This window comes from Salmo salar, chromosome 26 (assembly GCF_965601325.2).
Source record: "Salmo salar chromosome 26, fSalSal1, whole genome shotgun sequence".
NCBI classification, from domain to species: domain Eukaryota; kingdom Metazoa; phylum Chordata; class Actinopteri; order Salmoniformes; family Salmonidae; genus Salmo; species Salmo salar.
In genome coordinates, this window is record NC_138316.1 from 22,065,931 (window position 1) to 22,085,990 (window position 20,060).

A 20,060-nucleotide genomic window follows, 5' to 3' on the forward strand; every position below is an offset into this window, starting at 1 on the left:
TTCTGAGAAATGAAGGCTATTCCATGTGAGAAATTGCCAAGAAACTGAAGATCTCGTACTACTCCCTTCACAGAACAGCGCACACTGGCTCTAACCAGAATAGAATGGGAGGCCCCGGTGCACAACTGAGCAAGAGGACAATATATATATATATAATATCCTTTTTAATATGTATAAAAAAGTCAATATGGATTACATGTTAGGCTTACTAATTGCAAAATATTTGCATAGTGTCATGTCTGTGAAAAATGTGGGAACAAATGGGTTAAGGTATTTAAAGCCATCATCTCTGCAGGTACAATTACCCTGAGCATGATGTTGAGGAAGAAACAGGTGGCCTAACTCTGGAGCTGTAATTGGGAAAGCTTGTGTTATTTCTGTCACTGAGCCACAGTAATCACACAGACATGCTCTCTCCCACACACTAAAGGTAGAAAGATATGAACAACCACCTGTTTGTGAGCTTGACTGTCTAATAAGTGATGGAGGTAGTACGAGAGGAATGAGGAAGAATAACAAACTAGAAGAGGAAACATACTGCAGGCTCCATTTGCTGATGAACAACAGCTAATAGATGGAAAACAACCTGAGTCTCTCATGCTGCAGTCACAGGAAACAACATCACCCTCTCTGAAACCATTGATTAACCTGATATCAACAATTAGGATCAATAACAGGAGACACTTTAGTGTTACGAGTACTTTATTGATTAATTTGATTAGATGATTGTGAGATGTTAGTCCTTTTAAAAGTGATATTGAATTCACAGTAAGGGAAACAGTTTTAACTTCATTTTAGGAGCTGTGGAGAAGCAGTAGCAGCTCAGTTCACCTTTCACCATAATAGTGAATCAATGTTAGCTGGTGCTGCCACCTTGTGGTATAACACTATTATTGCCCAATCTTACACACCCGGTAATTAATAATTTCACATCAATTAAAGGGGGGGGGGGGGGGATGTTTGGTGAGAGGTATCATGCTGTTCCATTAAGATGATGCCTCCACATAAACCCATGCTTCCCCTCAGGCTGGATAACTGCTTTGTTATTGACACTAGGGAGCAGTGCAGCTCCATGTGACGGACTGATAAACCTATCTTCAAATCAAATCTAATCTAATTGTATTTTTCGCATGCACCGAATACAACCAGTGTAGACCTTACAGTGAAATGCTTACTTACAAGCCCTTAACCAACAATGCTTTTTAAAGAAAAATACTGAAAAAAATAAGAAATAAAAGTAACAAATAATTAAAGAGCAGCAGTAAAATAACAATAGCGAGGCTATATACAGGGGGTACCTGTACAGAGTCAATGTGCGGGAGCACCAGTTAGTCGAGGTAATTGAGGTAATATGTACATGTAAGTAGAGTTATTAAAGTGACTATGCATAGATTATAATAACAGAGAGTAGCAGCAGCGTAAAAGAGGGGGGGGAGGGCAATGTAAATAGTCTGGGTAGCCTTATGGCTTGAGGCTAGAAGCACCATCAAGAGCATCCTGACCTATATAATAGGCGGTGTCAGAGGAAAGCCCATAAAATTGTCTAGGACCAAAAGGCTCCTTAACAGCTTCTACCCCCAAGCCATAAGACTGCTGAACAATTAATCAAATGGCCACCAGGATATTACATTGACCCCCCCCCCCCCCCCTTTAACTCTTCTTGAACTGCACTGTTGGTTAAGGGCTTGTAAGCAAGTATTTCACGGTAAGGTCTACACTTGTTGTATTCGGTGCATGTGACAAATAAAGTTTGATTTTGATTTGAATAGTTGTGGGAAGGATGTGGTTTTCTGCACTCCAATCCACAAGTCCACTCAGAGAAGTGAGGAGATAGTGGCCTGCACAGTCTGAAATGCTGCCAGGTGCCTGGCCCCTAACAACGTGCCCCTTAGCAACCATCAATCAGGGCCAGGTCACACAGTTCAGGGAGAGTTTGAGAAGCCAGTCTAAGGTGCTCCTACACGCTCAGGCTCTGGTCGTGGGGGATTGGGAGTGGAGTGTGCAGCTTGGAAGGGCTGTGTGGTGCTGATAACAGTCACCAGCAAGGAGGGAGAGAGAGAGAGTGTCCCGGGGAGAGGAGTAACGGACAGTTAGAGGTCAGATCAGACATCCTCCCCTTCCCCCACTCCACACCCACCTTCCTTACACCCCCACATTCTGTTTGCCGTACTTGGCTGCATATGTTACCTGTTCCTGGCTCTAGGACTGGGGGACTGACGTGGGCACAGTCAGGGCTTTGTTGGCCCTGGCCGTACTTCTCACAAACCTCCCATTGTAACAGCTGGGCACTGCTACCATGCATACCAACCCCCCTCACCTGGCCAGCGCGCCCACCCAGGTTGGGCCTGTGCCAGCCAAACTCTGGCTCTAGATCTAGGCCATGTCTCAGTTTGCCTGGGCCCAGTCAACAGACAAGGGTCTGGGCCCCAACACTCCTTCCTTCCCTTAAACCTACGATAGGGACGGAGTGTCCCCTTTTACATACAATCCTGATGTCTGACTGAGAGGGGCTTCAAAGAGGACTAGGTAAAGGCTTATAGTATAAGCTCTTATTGTGTGGGGAGGCCGGACTGGAATGAGGATATTGATTTCAGAGAGTTGGCACCGCTGGCACTCAGATGTCTATCTGCTCAGAGGGTGACTCATCCACCACATCAGACAGAGAGGGAGAGAGAGAAAGAAAGATGGAAGATGTAGGGAAAGAGAGAGGAGAGAGAGAGGGATAGGCAAAGAGAGATGGAGGGAAGCAGAGACACTCTAGACCTGACACATGGGCACCCACAGACTGGCCGTGATAGATGAAATCATCAGAGCACCCTATTGACTGTATTGTGTGTGTGTGTGTGTGTGTGTGTGTGTGTGTGTGTGTGTGTAGGGGGATACAGAGGAAGAGAGCTTGGATCTCTTTGATGTTGTTGGAATGGAATGGTGGTCTAAGGTTACTAATAGATAAAGAGTACTGGAACGCTCACTACTGTTTCCAACTCTGTTTTCAACTCAGACCCAAGGCGTGTGTTTGTGTGTGTGTGCGCCTGGGTGCTCATGCATGTTTGTATATGCTTGTGTTTAAAGGCCCAGTGCAGCTGATGAATCTAACACTGTAAAAGTGTGAAAAAAATATCTCCTGATAGTTGCTGGATTAAATACAATCTTCCACACAGGACCTTATAATTAGCAGGTTTGTATGGGCGGGAGTTTTGGCTTTCCATGGTGACATCACCATGCAGTAAATTGGTTAATAGACCAATTACATTTTTGCTTGAGAAATAGTTAAAAAAATTTGCCCATTTTAATGGAAATCTATTACAGTAAGGTACCCAGAAATGATTTGATATTGATGTAAAAAAAAAAAGAAAACGCTTGCACTGGACCTTTAATATGTGTCTGTGTGGGGTCTGAGACAGATTGAAAAGAGGAGAGGAGTGAGGTCAGGGTGTAGGGTTTGTATTCAGGACAGGAGGAGGGAGCGGGTGAGATACAGGTAGTCCTGGGTGGGCAGAGACAGGAGGGTTAGGAGGGGGTGAGGAGAGGAGAGGTGTGGAGGGGGTCAGAGTGTATTCAGGACAGGAGGAGGGAGCGGGTGAGATACAGGTAGTCCTGGGTGGGCAGAGACAGGAGAGTTAGGAGGGGGTGAGGAGAGGAGAGGTGTGGAGGGGGTCAGAGTGTATTCAGGACAGGAGGAGGGAGCGGGTGAGATACAGGTAGTCCTGGGTGGGCAGATACAGGAGGGTTAGGAGGGGGTGAGGAGAGGAGAGGTGTGGAGGGGGTCAGCTTTATTCCTCCCCCGGGGACAGACAACATTGGGACAGGCTGCCATTCAACTATACATCTCCTTTCTTCCTTTCTCTTTCTGTCCCTTCCTTTCATCAAGACAGAAAGGGACAGAGATACAGACAGAGTGAAGAACAGCGAGGGGTCTCTTTCAGAGCAGAAATAGAGTCTCTTAATTCACAGCAGCCCTTAGCCGATGACTGACTGACCGCTGTGAATTGCCTGCTATTGATACCACTCTATTCAGCCATCATTCTCTCTTCCTCTATCTCTCTTTATCATTTCCCCCTGTCCCTCTGTGTGCAATCTCATTTTGGGATCCTCACCCCCCCTGTGGTCCCCTAGTGGGTCTCAGCCAGGTCAGGGGAATCCCTCCTCATCTCTCTCTCAGTCCAACACGATGACTCCGAGGTGGGGCTGGGTTCAGTGTGTTAGTGCCTGTTTGTCTGAGGCACACTGTCACGCCCTGATCTGTTTAACCTGTCCCTGTGATTGTCTCCACCCCCTCCAGGTGTCACTTATTTTCCCCAGTGTATTTATCCTTGTGTTTCCTGTCTCTCTGTGCCAGTTGGTCTTTATGTTAGTCAAGTCAACCAGCGTGTTTTTCCCGTACTCCTTTTGCTATTCTCATTTTGATAGTCTTCCCGGTTTTGACCCCTGCCTGACTCAGGACTACTTTCCCGCCTGCCTGATCATCCTGCCTGCCCTGACCTTGATTCTGCCTGCCCTTCAGTACCTATTGGACTCTGAACTGGTTTTGACCTTTTCCCTGTATACGACCATTCTCTTGCCTACCTCTTTTTGGATTAATAAACATTATAAGACTCCAACCATCTGCCTCCTGTGTCTGCATCTGGGTCTTGCCTTGTGCCTTGATACACACTGCCTGGCTCTGCGTGGCAGTACTGGGCTGGTTAACCCCTCACACTCTAAACTTACATCAGTGCCTATATAAAGTACACTCACTGTGCTGTGGTCATTGCAGGGTGCTCTATGTTGAGGGAGCTGTGATGTGGGATATCTTATACACTACGGGTCATTTATTGTGTAAGAATTTGTGTGTATGCGTTCTCACACCACTGGTCACATGGATCTTGTTCGTGTGTGTCCGTGGCATTGGCCCTATGTCTGGTGTGGTGTTAACCAGGGTTTTCACGTCCGTCCAGATGATAGAGTGCAGAGAGTGGGAAAGGTTTGTGGGCAGCCTGAGACAGGGGTGAAACATTTCATCAGCATCCTCTACAACCCACGCCACAACAACTCCAGCCGAATCTACGGTACATCTCCTCACACACACGCATGCATGCACGCACGCACGCACACGCACACACACACACACACACACACACACACACACACACACACACACACACACACACACACATACACACACACACACACACACACACACACAGGCATGTACCCCTAAGCACCCAAACACCCAGTGCTAAAAAGGTGGAAAAGAGCATTTCAATTTGTCATATCTCATTAAGTAACAATATACACTGTGTTTGCTGGTTTAGCTCATGCATATACTGTAAGGGTCTAGGAGCTCTTTGAGCGGAGTGTCTTTGGCTGTCTGTCTGCTGGACAGTGTAGCTCTGTACTGCCATGCCTGATGTCTTCCCCAGACCTGCACTACTCATACTGTACATCATACTCCTGTTTCAGCCTCTATGACGGACAGATCATCTACAGGTCACAGTTCAAGGCAAGCCCCTTATACAGTCCTGTGCAGAGACATACGTATATAGGAAAAGTAAATAATGAAACCCTAGAAATTATACAGTAGTGTTTTGATTAAATGTTTAATAGTGCTTTGTCAGATAAATAAAAAGCAGATCACAAACAAGGGTTTACAACACCTTCAAAATAAATATATCAAAACAAGTTTAACACAAGACCAGGAAATATAGGATTGTCAATGTGTAGCTTCATGTCTTCTCATCTTACAGATATTGATTGTCACTTAGTCATATGTTGGATGTAAAACATTAAAACCAGTTAAGGACTTCAGCTCGTATTTACAAGCCCAGCTCTCCCTCACTCTCTCAGCTTCAGTGAGGAAACATTCAATCTCCACCACAAGTGGCCTTTTTCTAATTTTCATGTCTCTGACCCCGTGTCCCCATCCCTAATTTCTCACCCCCCTAAACGTTACCTGAACCCTTCCCTTTCTGTCATTAGAATTGATTCAACTCTACCAAATGCATGCGTTCCTGCCATACCTGTATGTCTCGACTCAACTCCCCTCCTTTTAGTTCCTCTTTGTTCCTTAGGACTTAGTGCCTCACCCCTCCCAGCTCCCCAGCCCTAGCCACTGCCCCACTCCAAAACGCTTACCACAGTACTCCCTCCTCCCTCTCTTCATTCCTCCCTCTACATCCCTCCCTTTCTCTCTCCCTCTCTAGAACTCGTACTGGGAGATGAACATGGTGATCTTGGTGATGTACCGCCCCAGCTGGACCCCTTTCTCCAGCTCGGTCATCTCCACCTCTGCCTCCAGTGTAGCAGGGCCTTGCACCGGGCTCCCCAGCACCAGCTGGCCTGTCTGGCGGTCCGACCGCTGCACCGTGAAGTGGCGTCGGGCCTGCCCGCGGCCCAGCAGGGAGAAACGCAGCGTGTCGCCTATGAGGCGGAGGGCCGACACACGGAACATGGTGCGTGGTGCTGACAGGTTGGATACGACGGACAGGTAGTGGTGGGAGATGGAGTTAGGGGCCTGAGAGCACACCCTGTTGTCCACAGAGCAGGGGTTACGCTCACATCGCCTGGGCAACAGGGGAAGAGAAAATTATATAGGCATTGAGAGGTGTATGATTGCAAGAGAGTGATAAAGAGTTACATGTTATCAAATCTATTCTTGATTAACTATAAGAGAAGGTACTCACAGGGGTGAGGTTTTGCTGTAGGTGGCGTTTCGTATGCGGGGGCAGTCCACACGTACACACTGGAACCCACCGTAGGTGTTTATACACATTTGGTCCCGGGTGCAGTTATTCTGTCTGGTGGCACACTCATCTATGTCTACAGGCCAGGGAGAGAGAGGGAGAATAATGTGTGTAAAAGTGAGGGAGGGACAGATAAAAAGAGACGGAGAGAAAATAGAGAGAGCGAGACAGAGAAATAACTGATTTATTGTAATTGCCTACAAAAACAAACATTTATTCAGACCAGATGTATGGTTTGTTCAATTATTCAGCCAGTGGATAACAGAATTGCATGGAATTACAGATACAACGGATAGGAAATAATAGGAAACATTCATTATCATTCAGCCAAGTTATCTTCTTTCTCTTTGTGGTAGACTATTCAAATGTGTAGTATTTATCTGGCATAACTGGCATGTTTTGAGGCAGAGGATTTGATGGTGTGTGTGTGTGTGTGTGTGCGTGTGTGTTCAGCTTTTGAGACTTTGGTACGGTGTGTGTGTGTGGGTGGTCTCCTTTCACCTTTGCAGTTGCGTCCGTCGCGGGTGACATTATATCCAGCAGGACAGGTACAGCGGTAGCCTCCAGGGGTGTTAACACAGGCATGTAAACACAGCCGGCCAGCCTGACCCATGTGGAACAACTCACACTCATCAATGTCTGAAACACACACACACACACACACACACACACACACACACACACACACACACACACACACACACACACACACACACACACACACACACACACACACACACACACACACACACACACACACACACACACACAGTTAAAATTGCCATTGATGTCAGTTACAGTATATAACATTATGTGGTCAGACTGTGTGTCTTTTTATAGCAATAGCAATGGTAGCTGATTGTGGTGTACCTGTGCAAGTGGTGCTGTCACGCCCAGAGATGGTGTATCCGGGGTCACAGGTGCAGTGGGTGGTGCCCTGGACCTGCGTACAGCGAGATGGACGGACAAATGGACCAACAGTCACAGCCGGGGGAGAGATGGCAGCAGCCGCAGAGGAGGTGGCAGACGAGGTGTTCGTCATGGTGACAAAGACTGGAGAAAAAAGAAAGAGGGAGAAAAAGAAAGAGAGGAATGAGGAGAAGAGTGAAACTAAGGATGATTCTCATTGATATGGAGGTTTCTGACTGCAGTCTGAGGGCATTGCCATCTAAACATCTCCATCTTCAAATCAGTACAGTGCAGCTTATTTCTTTATAAAACACTATGGTTACCATGTGAACAAAGAGTTACAAATTAACTATTTGTTCCCAGGGTAACCACAGTGTTTGGAACAGTGTTGTGTTTGAGACCACCTAAAGCGAGACCGATTCATGACCAAGTCCGGAGGGCGACAAGGGGTACGAGACCGAGTCAAGACCGAGACCAGAAAAATGGGAGTCCAATTCAAGACCATGATTGTAATTTTGTCAAATTGCCACCATAATAGCATTTCAAAATGTCCAGTATTTCTGTGTTCATATTTCAGAAGAACATATGGATTCTTTATACATTCAGAATGGTGAAAAAAATGCAGGCTGAGGGATAATAGAGCCACTCTACAAATTGTGAATAACCCAAACACAGTGTGGAATAATGAGGGCCTTCTACACCTTCAGAGAAGGGCTAAGGATTTATAAAATAACTATAATTAATTATATTATTATTTTCAATGAAGTTCTGATTTAATCACTTCAGTTTTTGTTGGAAAGGAAACGGTTAACACTGGAGAGAAAAAAGATCCAATCAGGATATGTCTTTGCTGGTCTCTGGGGAGATAAATCTAGCTAGCTAAGTCAGCCATTGGCTAGGCCATCAGAAGCTAGATAGCCTCCAACACTCTACTCAACAAATTGGATGCAGTCTATCACAGTGCCATCCGTTTTGTCACCAAAGCCCCATATACTACCCACCACTGCGACCTGTATGCTCTAGTTGGCTGGCCCTCGCTTCATACTCGTCGCCAAACCCACTGGCTCCAGGTCATTTACAAGTCTTTGCTAGGTAAAGCCCCGCCTTATCTCAGCTCACTGGTCACCATAGCAGCACCCACCCATAGCACGCGCTCCAGCAGGTATATTTCACTGGTCACCCCCAAAGCCAATTCCTCCATTGGCCGCCTTTCCTTCCAGTTCTCAGCTGCCAATGACTGGAACAAACTGCAAAAATCACTGAAGCTGGAGACTCATATCTCCCTCACTAACTTTAAGCACCAGCTGTCAGAGCAGCTCACTGATTACTGCACCTGTACATAGCCCATCTGTAAATAGCCCATCCAACTACCTCATCCCCATACTGTATTTATTTATTTATCTTGCTCCTTTGTACCCCAGTATCTCTACTTGCACATTCATCTTCTGCACATTTATCACTCCAGTGTTTAATTGCTATATTGTAATTACTTCGCCACCATGGCCTATCTATTGCCTTTACCTCCCTTATCTTACCTCATTTACACACAATGTATATATAATTTTTTCCACTGTATTATTGACTGCATGTTTGTTTATTCCATGTGTAACTCCGTGTTGTTGTATGTGTCGAACTGCTTTGCTTTATCTTGGCCAGGTCGCAGTTGTAGCCTACCTAACTAGCCTACCTGGTTAAATAAAGGTGCATTTTTTTTCTTTTTTCAATTTGATAGATAGAAGGCATCTGCCATTCAACTGTATCAGGGCAACATTTTTGGATTGACAGTGGAATCAACCAATCACATTTTGACTTGTAATGGGTGGACCGTTTTTTACAAAAAAATATGGAAACTTCTGCTTTCTGAAAGGCTGACAGGTCACTGTGCAATAGCAAGCAGTAGTTTTCCTATGGTGTAGCTAGCTATCTTTTGTTGTAGGCTAGTTTGTAGTGGCTGCAGCAGGTGTTATAGAAGAGGATGTTACTAATTTGTTAGCTTCTCCCTTTTCAAGAATAACTTCTTGAATAAGTAAAAATGTATCCTCATCTTTTGAGTGGAACTGTTTATTTTATTTCAGCTCCCTTGCTGTTGTTTGCCATCTCTTTGAAAATAACTTATGTGTGAAACATTGTTGCATTTAAACTTTAGGTCACCGGTTTACTTTGTGTGCTAAATGTGAAATCTTTTTTGCAATGGAAAGTAATAGTTGTACATTTCAATGAAGAAATGCTTAGCCTAATGGTTGTGTTTTGTATTCCTATGATTGGAACCCACTGGCTTGCTATGTTAGAGTGATTGGACTGCTTACTCTGTAGCATCATGCTGTGTGTGACTGCTGTCTTTCCATCGGTCCTATGCCGTGGTGTAGTTGTGCCTGGAGAAGTAGCTATACAAAATAAATCTCAAATGGCCTGCCAAGCGAAGGAAAAATCGTATGTTTTTCTATGTTTTTTAGATTTGCATTCTCTAAATCACACTTGTTTTTTTTAAATAGAAAAACAACAAAAGGTGACGTTCTAAGTCTACAACAATGCTTAAAGCACATCAGGAGACCCTGTTGGAGGTCTGACAATATAAAATAATATATATTTTTGTCATAATCATGTATTCTTTTTCTGTTTTTGCTCAATCTGATTGGGTGGGCCTGGCTCCCCAGTGGGTAGGCCTGTGTCCACCCAGGCCCACCAATGCCTACGCCACTGATGCAAACAGGGTATGATGACTGCATTGCTCCTCACAATAGCCTACTGACTTCAGACCAAACCTTTTCAATACCTTGTTTGCATACCCATTGTTGCCATAGTTAGAATTTACTGGTAGATATCATACATTGAAAAGCATTTCCAACCTACTCTACAGGCTACCAATATCATTTTTCTTTGAGCTGCTCTATGCCAAAAAAACAGTTGAGAGCTGTGCGCTCTTGCTGCTTGCAGATGACATTCCGTGGAAACTAGGCTGTGCTCGCGGTGCATGTGAATATACAGCTCTGGAAAAAATTAAGAGACCACTGCACAATTATCAGTTTCTCTGGTTTTACTATTTATAGGTATGTGTTCGGGTGATTGAAAATCAGGGTAATTCCACCAAATATTGATTTCTGAACTCTTTCTAAGTTAAAACATTAGTATTGTGTTGTTTAAAAATGAATATGAACTTTTTTTTGTTGCATTATTCCAGGTCTGACAACACTGCATCTTTTTTGTTATTTTGACCAGTTGTCATTTTCTGCAAATAAATGTCCTAAATGACAATATTTTTACTTGGAATTTGGGAGAAATGTTGACAGTCGTTTATAGAAAAAAAAAAAAAATGATAATTTTACCCAAACACATACCTATAAATAGTAAAACCAGAGAAACTGATAATTTTGCAGGGATCTCAATTTTTTCCAGAGCTGTATGTCACGTTTGCGATTGTGTAGGCTACTTTATGCATGGTTTCTTTATTGTTATACATAATTGATTAGTCGTACATCTCCACTACACTACTTAGATACGCATCACTGGGGATTAAAAAGCGAGTATACACAATGCCCATAAAGAAAGTGGGTATACAGTGTATACCTGCCTATAGCCTCCACTACGCCACTGGGGACCAGTGCAGGTATACACTGTATATTAATCCCCAGTGATGCGTATCAAAGTAGTGTAGTGGAGATATACGACTTGTTTAAAAAAAAAGTGCAGTCCTAAATGAGTCCGCTGGTATGACGGTTGCTGTCCTTTCAGCATCACGAACCTGTCACACACTAAAGGCCTAGGTCCAATAGGTTCACCACTGAAGACCTAGGTCCAATAGGTTCACCACTGAAGGCCTAGGTCCAATAGGTTCACCACTGAAGACCTAGGTCCAATAGGTTCGCCACTGAAGACCTAGGTCCAATAGGTTCACCACTGAAGACCTAGGTCCAATAGGTTCACCACTGAAGACCTAGGTCCAATAGGTTCGCCACTGAAGACCTAGGTCCAATAGGTTTGCAACTGAAGGCCTAGGTCCAATAGGTTTGCAACTGAAGGCCTAGGTCCAATAGGTTCACCACTGAAGGCCTAGGTCCAATAGGTTCACCACTGAAGGCCTAGGTCCAATAGGTTCGCCACTGAAGACCTAGGTCCAATAGGTTCGCCACTGAAGGCCTAGGTCCAATAGGTTCGCCACTGAAGGCCTAGGTCCAATAGGTTCACCACTGAAGGCTTAGGTCCAATAGGTTCGCCACTGAAGGCCTAGGTCCAATAGGTTCACCACTGAAGGCTTAGGTCCAATAGGTTCACCACTGAAGACCTAGGTCCAATAGGTTTGCAACTGAAGGCCTAGGTCCAATAGGTTTGCCACTGAAGGCTTAGGTCCAATAGGTTCGCCACTGAAGGCTTAGGTCCAATAGGTTCGCCACTGAAGGCTTAGGTCCAATAGGTTCGCCACTGAAGGCTTAGGTCCAATATGTTCGCCACTGAAGGCTTAGGTCCAATAGGTTCGCCACTGAAGGCATAGGTCCAATAGGTTCGCCACTGAAGGCTTAGGTCCAATATGTTCGCCACTGAAGGCTTAGGTCCAATAGGTTCGCCACTGAAGGCATAGGTCCAATAGGTTCGCCACTGAAGGCTTAGGTCCAATAGGTTCGCCACTGAAGGCTTAGGTCCAATAGGTTTGCCACTGCGCAAACATGTCTATAATAGATATAAAGACTGCAGGTGCTCATGTTTCAAGAAAGGAGGGTATATATTTGAAAGGAGGGTATATATTTGGCCTGGTGAAGCGGTTTTATGTGCTGACTGAATGGAAGCTGATAATTAGGAGTTTTTTACTGCGCTGGTCTCGGCTGGTCTCCAGAAGAAATGACCAGTTGTCACTATCCAAGACTGAGTCAAGACTGAGCACAAATGTATTGGACACGGAGATGAGACACTCAAAATGTTGTCTGGAGACCAGACGGACAGACGGTCTCGACTGACTTGCAACTTAAGTTAGGCTACATTAAACTTTTTAATATTAAACATTCATGCAACACTGTAGTTTCCCAACATTTCCTGACCTCAGTGTTCACATCCATTGCACCATGCAGCCCTCTATCAGTGGGCTGTGTGTGAGTGGGATGATAGACTTATAGAAGGCTCCCACACAGTGCAAGCAGTGTTAGTCATGGTCAAAGTCCATCTAAATCCCCGTTAGTCTGTGTGTGGTTCTCACTTACAGCAGTATACTGTACACAGGGGGGAGAAATGAAAACAAACAGACAGAGAGAAACAAAACAGAGAGAAACAAAACCTAACTGGGCCGTATTGATTCGCTGGCTCTGCCTGGAGCCCTGAGTGTGTATGATAGCCCAGCCAGCCAGAACCAGCCAGAGGGAGTGGACCAGGGTCTCCCTCGGTGTCTGGCCCTTGTGTGTTGTTGTTACTAGTTAGCCATAGCATAGAGATATAAAGGACTGTAAGTCCTGGTTCCAGTTCATAATATCAATAAGGCACCTCAAGGATTTTGTTGTATATGGCGAATATACCACGGCTAAGGGCTGAGTCTAGGCACTTCGCGTCGTGCATAAGGACAGCCCTTAGCCATGGTATATTGGCTAATATACCACACCCCTTTGGGCCTTATTGCTTAAGCATCTCTACCTACATGTTGGCACAGGGCTCTGGCAGGTGGCTCCAGCCCAGCCTTTGGTACACGTGCAGGAGAACTGATTCACCTCGTCCACACATGTCCCCCCGTTCAGACAGGGAGACGAGGCACACTCATTTATGTCTGAGGAAAGACAGGAGGAGTAAGAGATTAGTCAAGAGAGGAGAATGAAGTAATATTAGCCCTGATGTAAATGTTGGCTCGCTAACTCACTGACAATCACAGGTGGAACCTTATAGCTCTGATGCATGAACCAAAAGAGAAAAGCTCCTTCTCTCTGTGTGTGTGTGCGTGCGAGCACACACTTCCGTGCGTGAGCGTGAATGTGCATGCGTGTGAGTACTCGACATAACCGGAACGAAAGGGATGGCCTGACTTTTAGTCTCACAGAACGTCTTTGAAGCATTATCTAAATGTTAGCGAGCTGTCAAGACAGAGGGCTGCTATCACTATGTGTCACAGTCACTGGATTCAATAACCCATTCTGGATGGCCATGAAAATACATAAAAAGGAAATTTGATAATGAAATACATATGGATGCAAGCCATCTTATCTAGATAAATGTTAGTAATATGCATGAAGTTTAAAATGGGGGAAAGAGAGATAAAGAAAAGAGAGGGGGACACAAAGAGCATGGTGATAAGGACATGAGAGAGATGATAGAGCAGATAAAGAGATGAGTGACGGGACAGAGAAGAGGAAAGGAGAAGAGAAAAGGGTGGGGGGGAAGAGACGCCAGAGAAAGAGAAGAAGTAGATGGTAGTTGACAAAAGATAGTGATTTCAAGACAGATGTGTGTCTCCCTAATGGTTTACATTTGGATAAGGGGTAGGGTAATCTGTAGCAGATGGTAGGGTCACTCACTGCGGCAGGTGGGCTGCTGGCCGCTCCAGGTGAGGCTCTCCTGACACATCCTGCTCTCTGCTCCCACCAACTCATAACCCGCATCACACAGGAAGTGAACCTCGTGACCTGGGGTCTGCGCCTTTCCCAATTTCCTGCTGTTGGCAGGCGTGTCCAGCTTTAGACAGGTATCTGTAAAGCGGTGGAGGGTGGTTGGTAGTGGGACATAAGCCAAGACTTAACTCTCCAGCCATAGCTCCATAGGAGCTCAATTTAACATTTCTACCTACCGCTAACCACCAAATGTGAAATGACATACCAGTAGTAGCAAAGGAATAGTAATCCACCAGAGTAAACATTTTTAGAACGCAGCGTGACACTGCTACTAGCATTTTTACAGCTAATTAACATTTTTACCGGGACTAGTCAGTCCGGCTGGTGCTGTGTGTAGGCCTACACAACTTACTGAATCACGATTGATTCTCGTTCATGAGGTTGACAACAATAGACATAGTAATACAAAACTTCTTCACATTCTTGCAACTGGTGTTTTTTGGATTGTAAAATAAAAAGCAGCAGGCCTACTGAAAGACATTTTAGGCATTTCAGTGAAGAAATCGAATTTAAGCCTATGGCTAAAATGGTAGGCTACATGTTGCTTCTTCAACCGATGTTTGGGCTGTGTGCAGACTTACCATTGTTTGCTTTGCCAGTTTGTTTGGTGGCTGTGTTCTGTAGCAAGTTGAGTTTCTTCCTCAGGGTGCGGAGGCTCTGTAGGTATGCAGCCTCATGGGTCGACAGCAGCTTCTGGACCTGCTTTAGGGAGCTCTGCATGTCCTGCCTGCTGGGACAGTCCTACAGGGACAGGGCATGGTAAGCAGGTGAACACTTTTTTGTCCAACAGAAACAGGGGAAGCCAGGGGCAGTGGAACAGTTAAAAAGTGCTATACAGGGATAACTTGACAAGAGAGTCATCCCCAAAAAGGCAATTCATTTGCAGAGTTACAATATTTTTAAAAGCCGTAATACAGGAAGATCTTAACTTCATTTTAGCGAAGCGCCACGTTACAAACGTGGGTTGAGGAACATAAGGAACACGCAAGTTTATTTTTCCTATGCTGACGTAGACTACACAGAGCACATTCATTGCCTAATGAAATGTAGTTACAGTTGATAGATGACTAATTTCAACTCAAGTCAGGGACCGTGAGACACAGGTGACTTGGTCAGAGGATGGAGGCAGAACTAACTCTCCATTAGCTTCCTAGAATTTGACATCACTCAGTTATACAAACCACATTCACTGCAAAAGCTGGGCAAATGTCCTCGCTACTTAATCACTGGACAGAACAGAGAAATTACCTCACCAACAAGTTAATGTTGGAATAACAGGACAGAAGTACAGCAGCTACTGTACATTGGCTTGCATTGTGAATGATAAACTAGCATCTGGTGAGCCACATGAAGTGATTTGTTGCTGCATTTAAAAAGTATTTTAGGGGTTTTCCTAAGATAGCACTGAAAGTTAAAGAATGTAGTGTACAGTACCTAAAAGTTACTAAAAAGGCATATGGTCACTGGTCTGGGTTTATAGGGAGACCAGAGAAGAGACATCAGAGTAGACGTACCTGCTTCAACACATCATCAGCACTCAGATGGTCATGTTTTTAATCTCACTGTACACAGTAGGCAGCCTAGTCGATGTGGTGAATGAATGAATTGAGCCGGCGACATCATCCCCCTGGTTGTCTGACCTACTGTAGCACGCACGGGCATCTCAACAACCCCTACCACCAGCTGGGGAGCTTCAAGTCAGAGGTGGCTGTAGTGTTGGTAGGCTTTTGCCTTTGTGCAAAGTAAGTTGTTCTCTAGTGGTAGTAGTTTGATGTTTTGGAGGTTGTGTCCTTATGCCCCTGGTGGTGTTACTTGATGGTGCCAGAGAGAAGTCCTGTAGGCCTCCTGTACGGTCTAAGGGGGTTGCTGGGAAACACTAAAGACACACTCCATGAGAGAAAGAGTGGCTCCGATCCTATCTGGACTCATTCTCACAACAGATTCCCTCCCAGTCTGTCTTCTCTCATATCCCAGCCTATCTCTGCTGTTCTGTCTATTCAGCCCAGAAGTGTCTGGAAGTTCTGACAGAATGATCTCCTTGGAGGCATAAAAAATTGTTGCTTGCTCATAGCGTCCATCGTTTGATGCAGGGGTGGGTGTACTGTAGGTTTTGATAAAGGGTAGGGAGGCTGTTTGGGGTCAGATGGTGTGGAATAAACACCCAGAGGGTAAACATCACCTGTGTATGAGGCACGTCCTCTCCTCCCATTGGCTGAGAAAATCAGGGAGTGTTAGTAGTATATTTTTCCTAAACTCTCACTCTCTCTTTCAACTCTCTCCCTCCTCCTCTCTGTCCTCTCATGAATGTTTTCAGAAAGCCAATTAGTGTTTTCATCTGGCAGAAGTTATGTAAGAAAAGTAAATATTTGGTCATCCTGTGAAAACACCTGGCTGATTGAAACTGGAGCAGGGAGCTGGGCTGCTGGAGCGACATCAGTCAGGAGGGAGGGAGGGAGGGAGGGAGGGAGGGAGGGAGGGAGGGAGGGAGGGAGGGAGGGAGGGAGGGAAAGGCTGCTGTTTGTGTGCCCCAGCGATAATGTCCTCTTTCTGCCTCCGCTGCAAAACATTTCATGCATTTGCATTTCATGTATCTGTGACATTATCTTGGTGTGCCTAGGTAACATACCTATAGCCTCCTTCAGTAAGTTCTGAGCTGCTCTTTGAATCAAGAGGTGTGCAGTGCAATGATGAAGGCCAAAGTAGCATGGTGATCTAATCCAAGGATTTTAGATTGTTCTAAGTGAATTCTGTGATGCAGAAAGGTTTTGCATAAAAGGAAAAATGTTCTGTAGCTAATAATAATCTGGCTGACCTTGTTCAATTATGTAATCACTGCATGGCTTCAGTTCTGCAGTGTGAGTTGTGCCATGACAAGAACAAGCCAAAGATCACTAATGAGACCTGAACAGACTCCTCATACACACAGCTCATTACCACACAGTACGTCATGATCTTAACTAAATGTGGACAAAAACTAAATTGAGTCCAAATTTGACATTCCACATGAATTTCTAATTGAACAACAGAAAGAGTACAGCATAGCATATACACACACACACACACACACACACACACACACACACACACACACACACACACACACACACACACACACACACACACACACACACACACACACACACACACACACACACACACACACACACACACACACCAGCCTGCCGTAATATAGACCCTTGTCCTTGGACAAGGTAGAGAGGTTTAGCAGTTTTGAGCTGAAACACGTCAGAGGTGTTGGGTCTATTCATAGTGATGGGCCTCTCGGTGTCTGGACATGCATGCAAGGGGCCTTAGTAATTGTTTGTGCAGCTTGCCTGGGAATTGAGGTCGACCAAACACCAGTCCTATCAATGGGTGTCTGTCCATGTCATGATGCATGGATAATGACCTTATAGCTGGACTTGCAGGCTCTTGACTTTGACAAGAGATTGACACTTCAACTTGATGCGTTTTGACCTTCAACAACACCCAGACATCAATGCTGCATCCCTCAGTGTTAGATGTTGAATTAAAGCCTGTCCATGAAAAGGGCATTCAGACAACCTTTCTCTCAGGTCTATTTTCTCAGTTGTAAATCTTGTGTGATATTTACCCACTGACTTTTCAGGTCATTACAGATAATGGCAAGAATTTTAACTATGTCCTGAGGCTATATGTGATAATTAATTGGTCTGGAAATGTTTTCTGAGTTTATTACGTTAATGGACTACCTAAACACGTCAGAAACCACAATAGCCTACATTAAATCGTAACACACATAGAGATTATAATGGTAACCCATGATCATATAAAATACAGTAATTTACTTAGATTTTACGTTTTACTCTGTGATATGTAGTGTGATATGTGCTTTTAAATCAGCTACATTTTTGATTGGACCAACCAGCTGTGCAAAATAAATCCAAGAAACACCATATGTTGTCTCTTAAAAGTGGCCAAGGTGCCCTCATGGCACTGACAAGCTCAGGAAACACTCACCTGCCCAAATGCAGCGTGGATTGGACAAAGACACAGGAACACAATGACAGCGTGCGTCCAAATCATTTTCAGTTAATCCTGTGCTGCGTTTACACTCAGTCCCGAAGCGCGCTGGGTTGGGTATCTTCTGGGTACAGTGAATTTCCAGTGTATAAAATGCGCTTATAAGCACCTCAGTGGTATTTGTGAGAAATGCTATTAATTCATTCACATGTCAGACAAGTTGCCAAAGCGAAACTTTATGGAATGTAGGGTTTACTCTTTGAGAACCAATCAGGTTATGGGACTAGAAGACCTGTTGACCACATTTTACTAAAGAACCATTGCGTAGGCATGTGTATTTTCTTCAAACTCTTTTCCTTTTTTTGGAAGGCACATGGCAAATTTCCTCCCTCATGAAAGCCTCTCAGATGTGGAATTTGTAAACTGAAGAGAAAAACAAATTTATCAGGAAGCTTGGATGGATTGAGGCAAGCTCCACTGGGCAGTGGGCACTGTGGGAAGGTGACAAGCAGGGTAATGTGAAACACAACTCATACAGGTTGCATCTTCTCATGATTTACGAGGAAATGTAGGCCCATCTTTCAATAGGGAAATAACTATGTAACACAGGGATACATAAAACCTACTTGAGCAGCACACACATTTTGTTGAATTAACTCAACCTTGTGCTTATTACCAGGTAATTACAGTAGCCTAATGGACAATGAGTCTTTGTTCCAATGTGTTTTTTTGTTATCTTGAATGGCAGACATCCTGAGAGTAAAAGTGTACTGTTGAATGAGCATAGAAAGTGGGGAAGGTGTGCCCTCTGCAGGGAGTAAGTGTCCATCACCTTGCCATCATCTAATACAACGGTTCTGTTCTCATCTCCCCAGCAGAACACACCTAACACCACCACTACCATGGAAGTATAGCTGAGGTTAGTTGTTCTGTCGTACCTCCAGCCTGGTGAAGTTCTCATACCATAAAAACATTCTCATGACATACTCCAGATAGTAAATTACCAACTGCTGAAGCATCAAGAGTCCTGTTTCATCACCGACCTGTCAGTGAGTTAGATCTGATTCCACCTGTAGCTGATTCAACCACCCACCCACGTAGTATAGACCCACTGTGACTGCACTGAACTGTACTGCATTTACTGGCCTCTACTTTACTGCTCCTTGCTTGCCTGCTTGCTCAGCTATAGTTCTCTCCCACTGTCCATTATGATACACATTTATCCCTTCTGCATTCCATTCTATTCCAGGGCTTATGGTTCTGCATCACTCATCACAGGGACCTCCGCACCCGTCCTCTTGGGTTAAATCTGTCTCTTTCACGACTCATTGACATGATGGTCTCAAATCCCCCTGGACAGCACTGAAGACAACAGTCACACAACAGTAACTTCCCCACTACCACCCACCCACCTACTCACCCATGTACAGTACCCCATCCTACTGAAAGCCCTTCACTAGGCCCAGGATGTGATATAAGCATCACTCCCATGTCTGAATCTCTGTCCTACTCACTGAGGTGACTCGGCACTACTACAGTACCTTCCCTAATCCTAGTAGGTGATGTCACTATGGGAGGATAATGGGAAGAGAGCTGCATGTAGAATCGATAGCCCATGACCAGTGAGTGGTTCGTGACTGATTGGTGCCTCACTGCATGGGGGTCTCTCTCCACAATGTCTGTTCTTTTATATCTTTGAGAATTTAATACAGAAACACGAGATGGCTCTCAATCCTGTGAGATCCTTCTGTAATGAGAAGCAGAACAGTACAGTTAGTTGAGGTTCTGTTGAAACTGGTTCCCCAATATACACCCCTTACCCCCTGTCCTTCAGTTTCTGTGGGGAACACAC

At 44.9% G+C, this 20,060-nt stretch overlaps 1 protein-coding gene across 1 annotated transcript; it reads right to left on the bottom strand.

Annotated features, from left to right (window-relative positions):
* Positions 1 to 5,571: 5,571 nt before the first annotated feature.
* Positions 5,572 to 18,413, bottom strand: LOC106587363 (fibulin-7-like). The gene is made up of 8 exons (XM_014175707.3): positions 18,206 to 18,413; positions 14,788 to 14,947; positions 14,114 to 14,284; positions 13,246 to 13,371; positions 7,593 to 7,775; positions 7,224 to 7,361; positions 6,663 to 6,798; positions 5,572 to 6,542 (listed from the first exon to the last, which is right to left on the bottom strand). Exons 1-8 carry the CDS (start codon positions 18,269 to 18,271, stop codon positions 6,179 to 6,181), a joined length of 1,344 nt encoding a protein of 447 aa, XP_014031182.1. The 5' UTR covers positions 18,272 to 18,413; the 3' UTR covers positions 5,572 to 6,178.
* Between the last annotated feature and the right edge of the window lie 1,647 nt (positions 18,414 to 20,060).

Excerpts from the sequence above, each read along its gene's own strand:
- LOC106587363 (XM_014175707.3), bottom strand. The coding sequence starts at position 18,271 with ATGATTTGGACGCACGCTGTCATTGTGTTCCTGTGTCTTTGTCCAATC. Across the intron at positions 13,372-14,113 it reads CCAGCAGCCCACCTGCCGCA|ACATAAATGAGTGTGCCTCG; the intron begins GTGAGTGACCCT and ends GTCTTTCCTCAG. Across the intron at positions 6,799-7,223 it reads CGACGGACGCAACTGCAAAG|ACATAGATGAGTGTGCCACC; the intron begins GTGAAAGGAGAC and ends CCTGGCCTGTAG.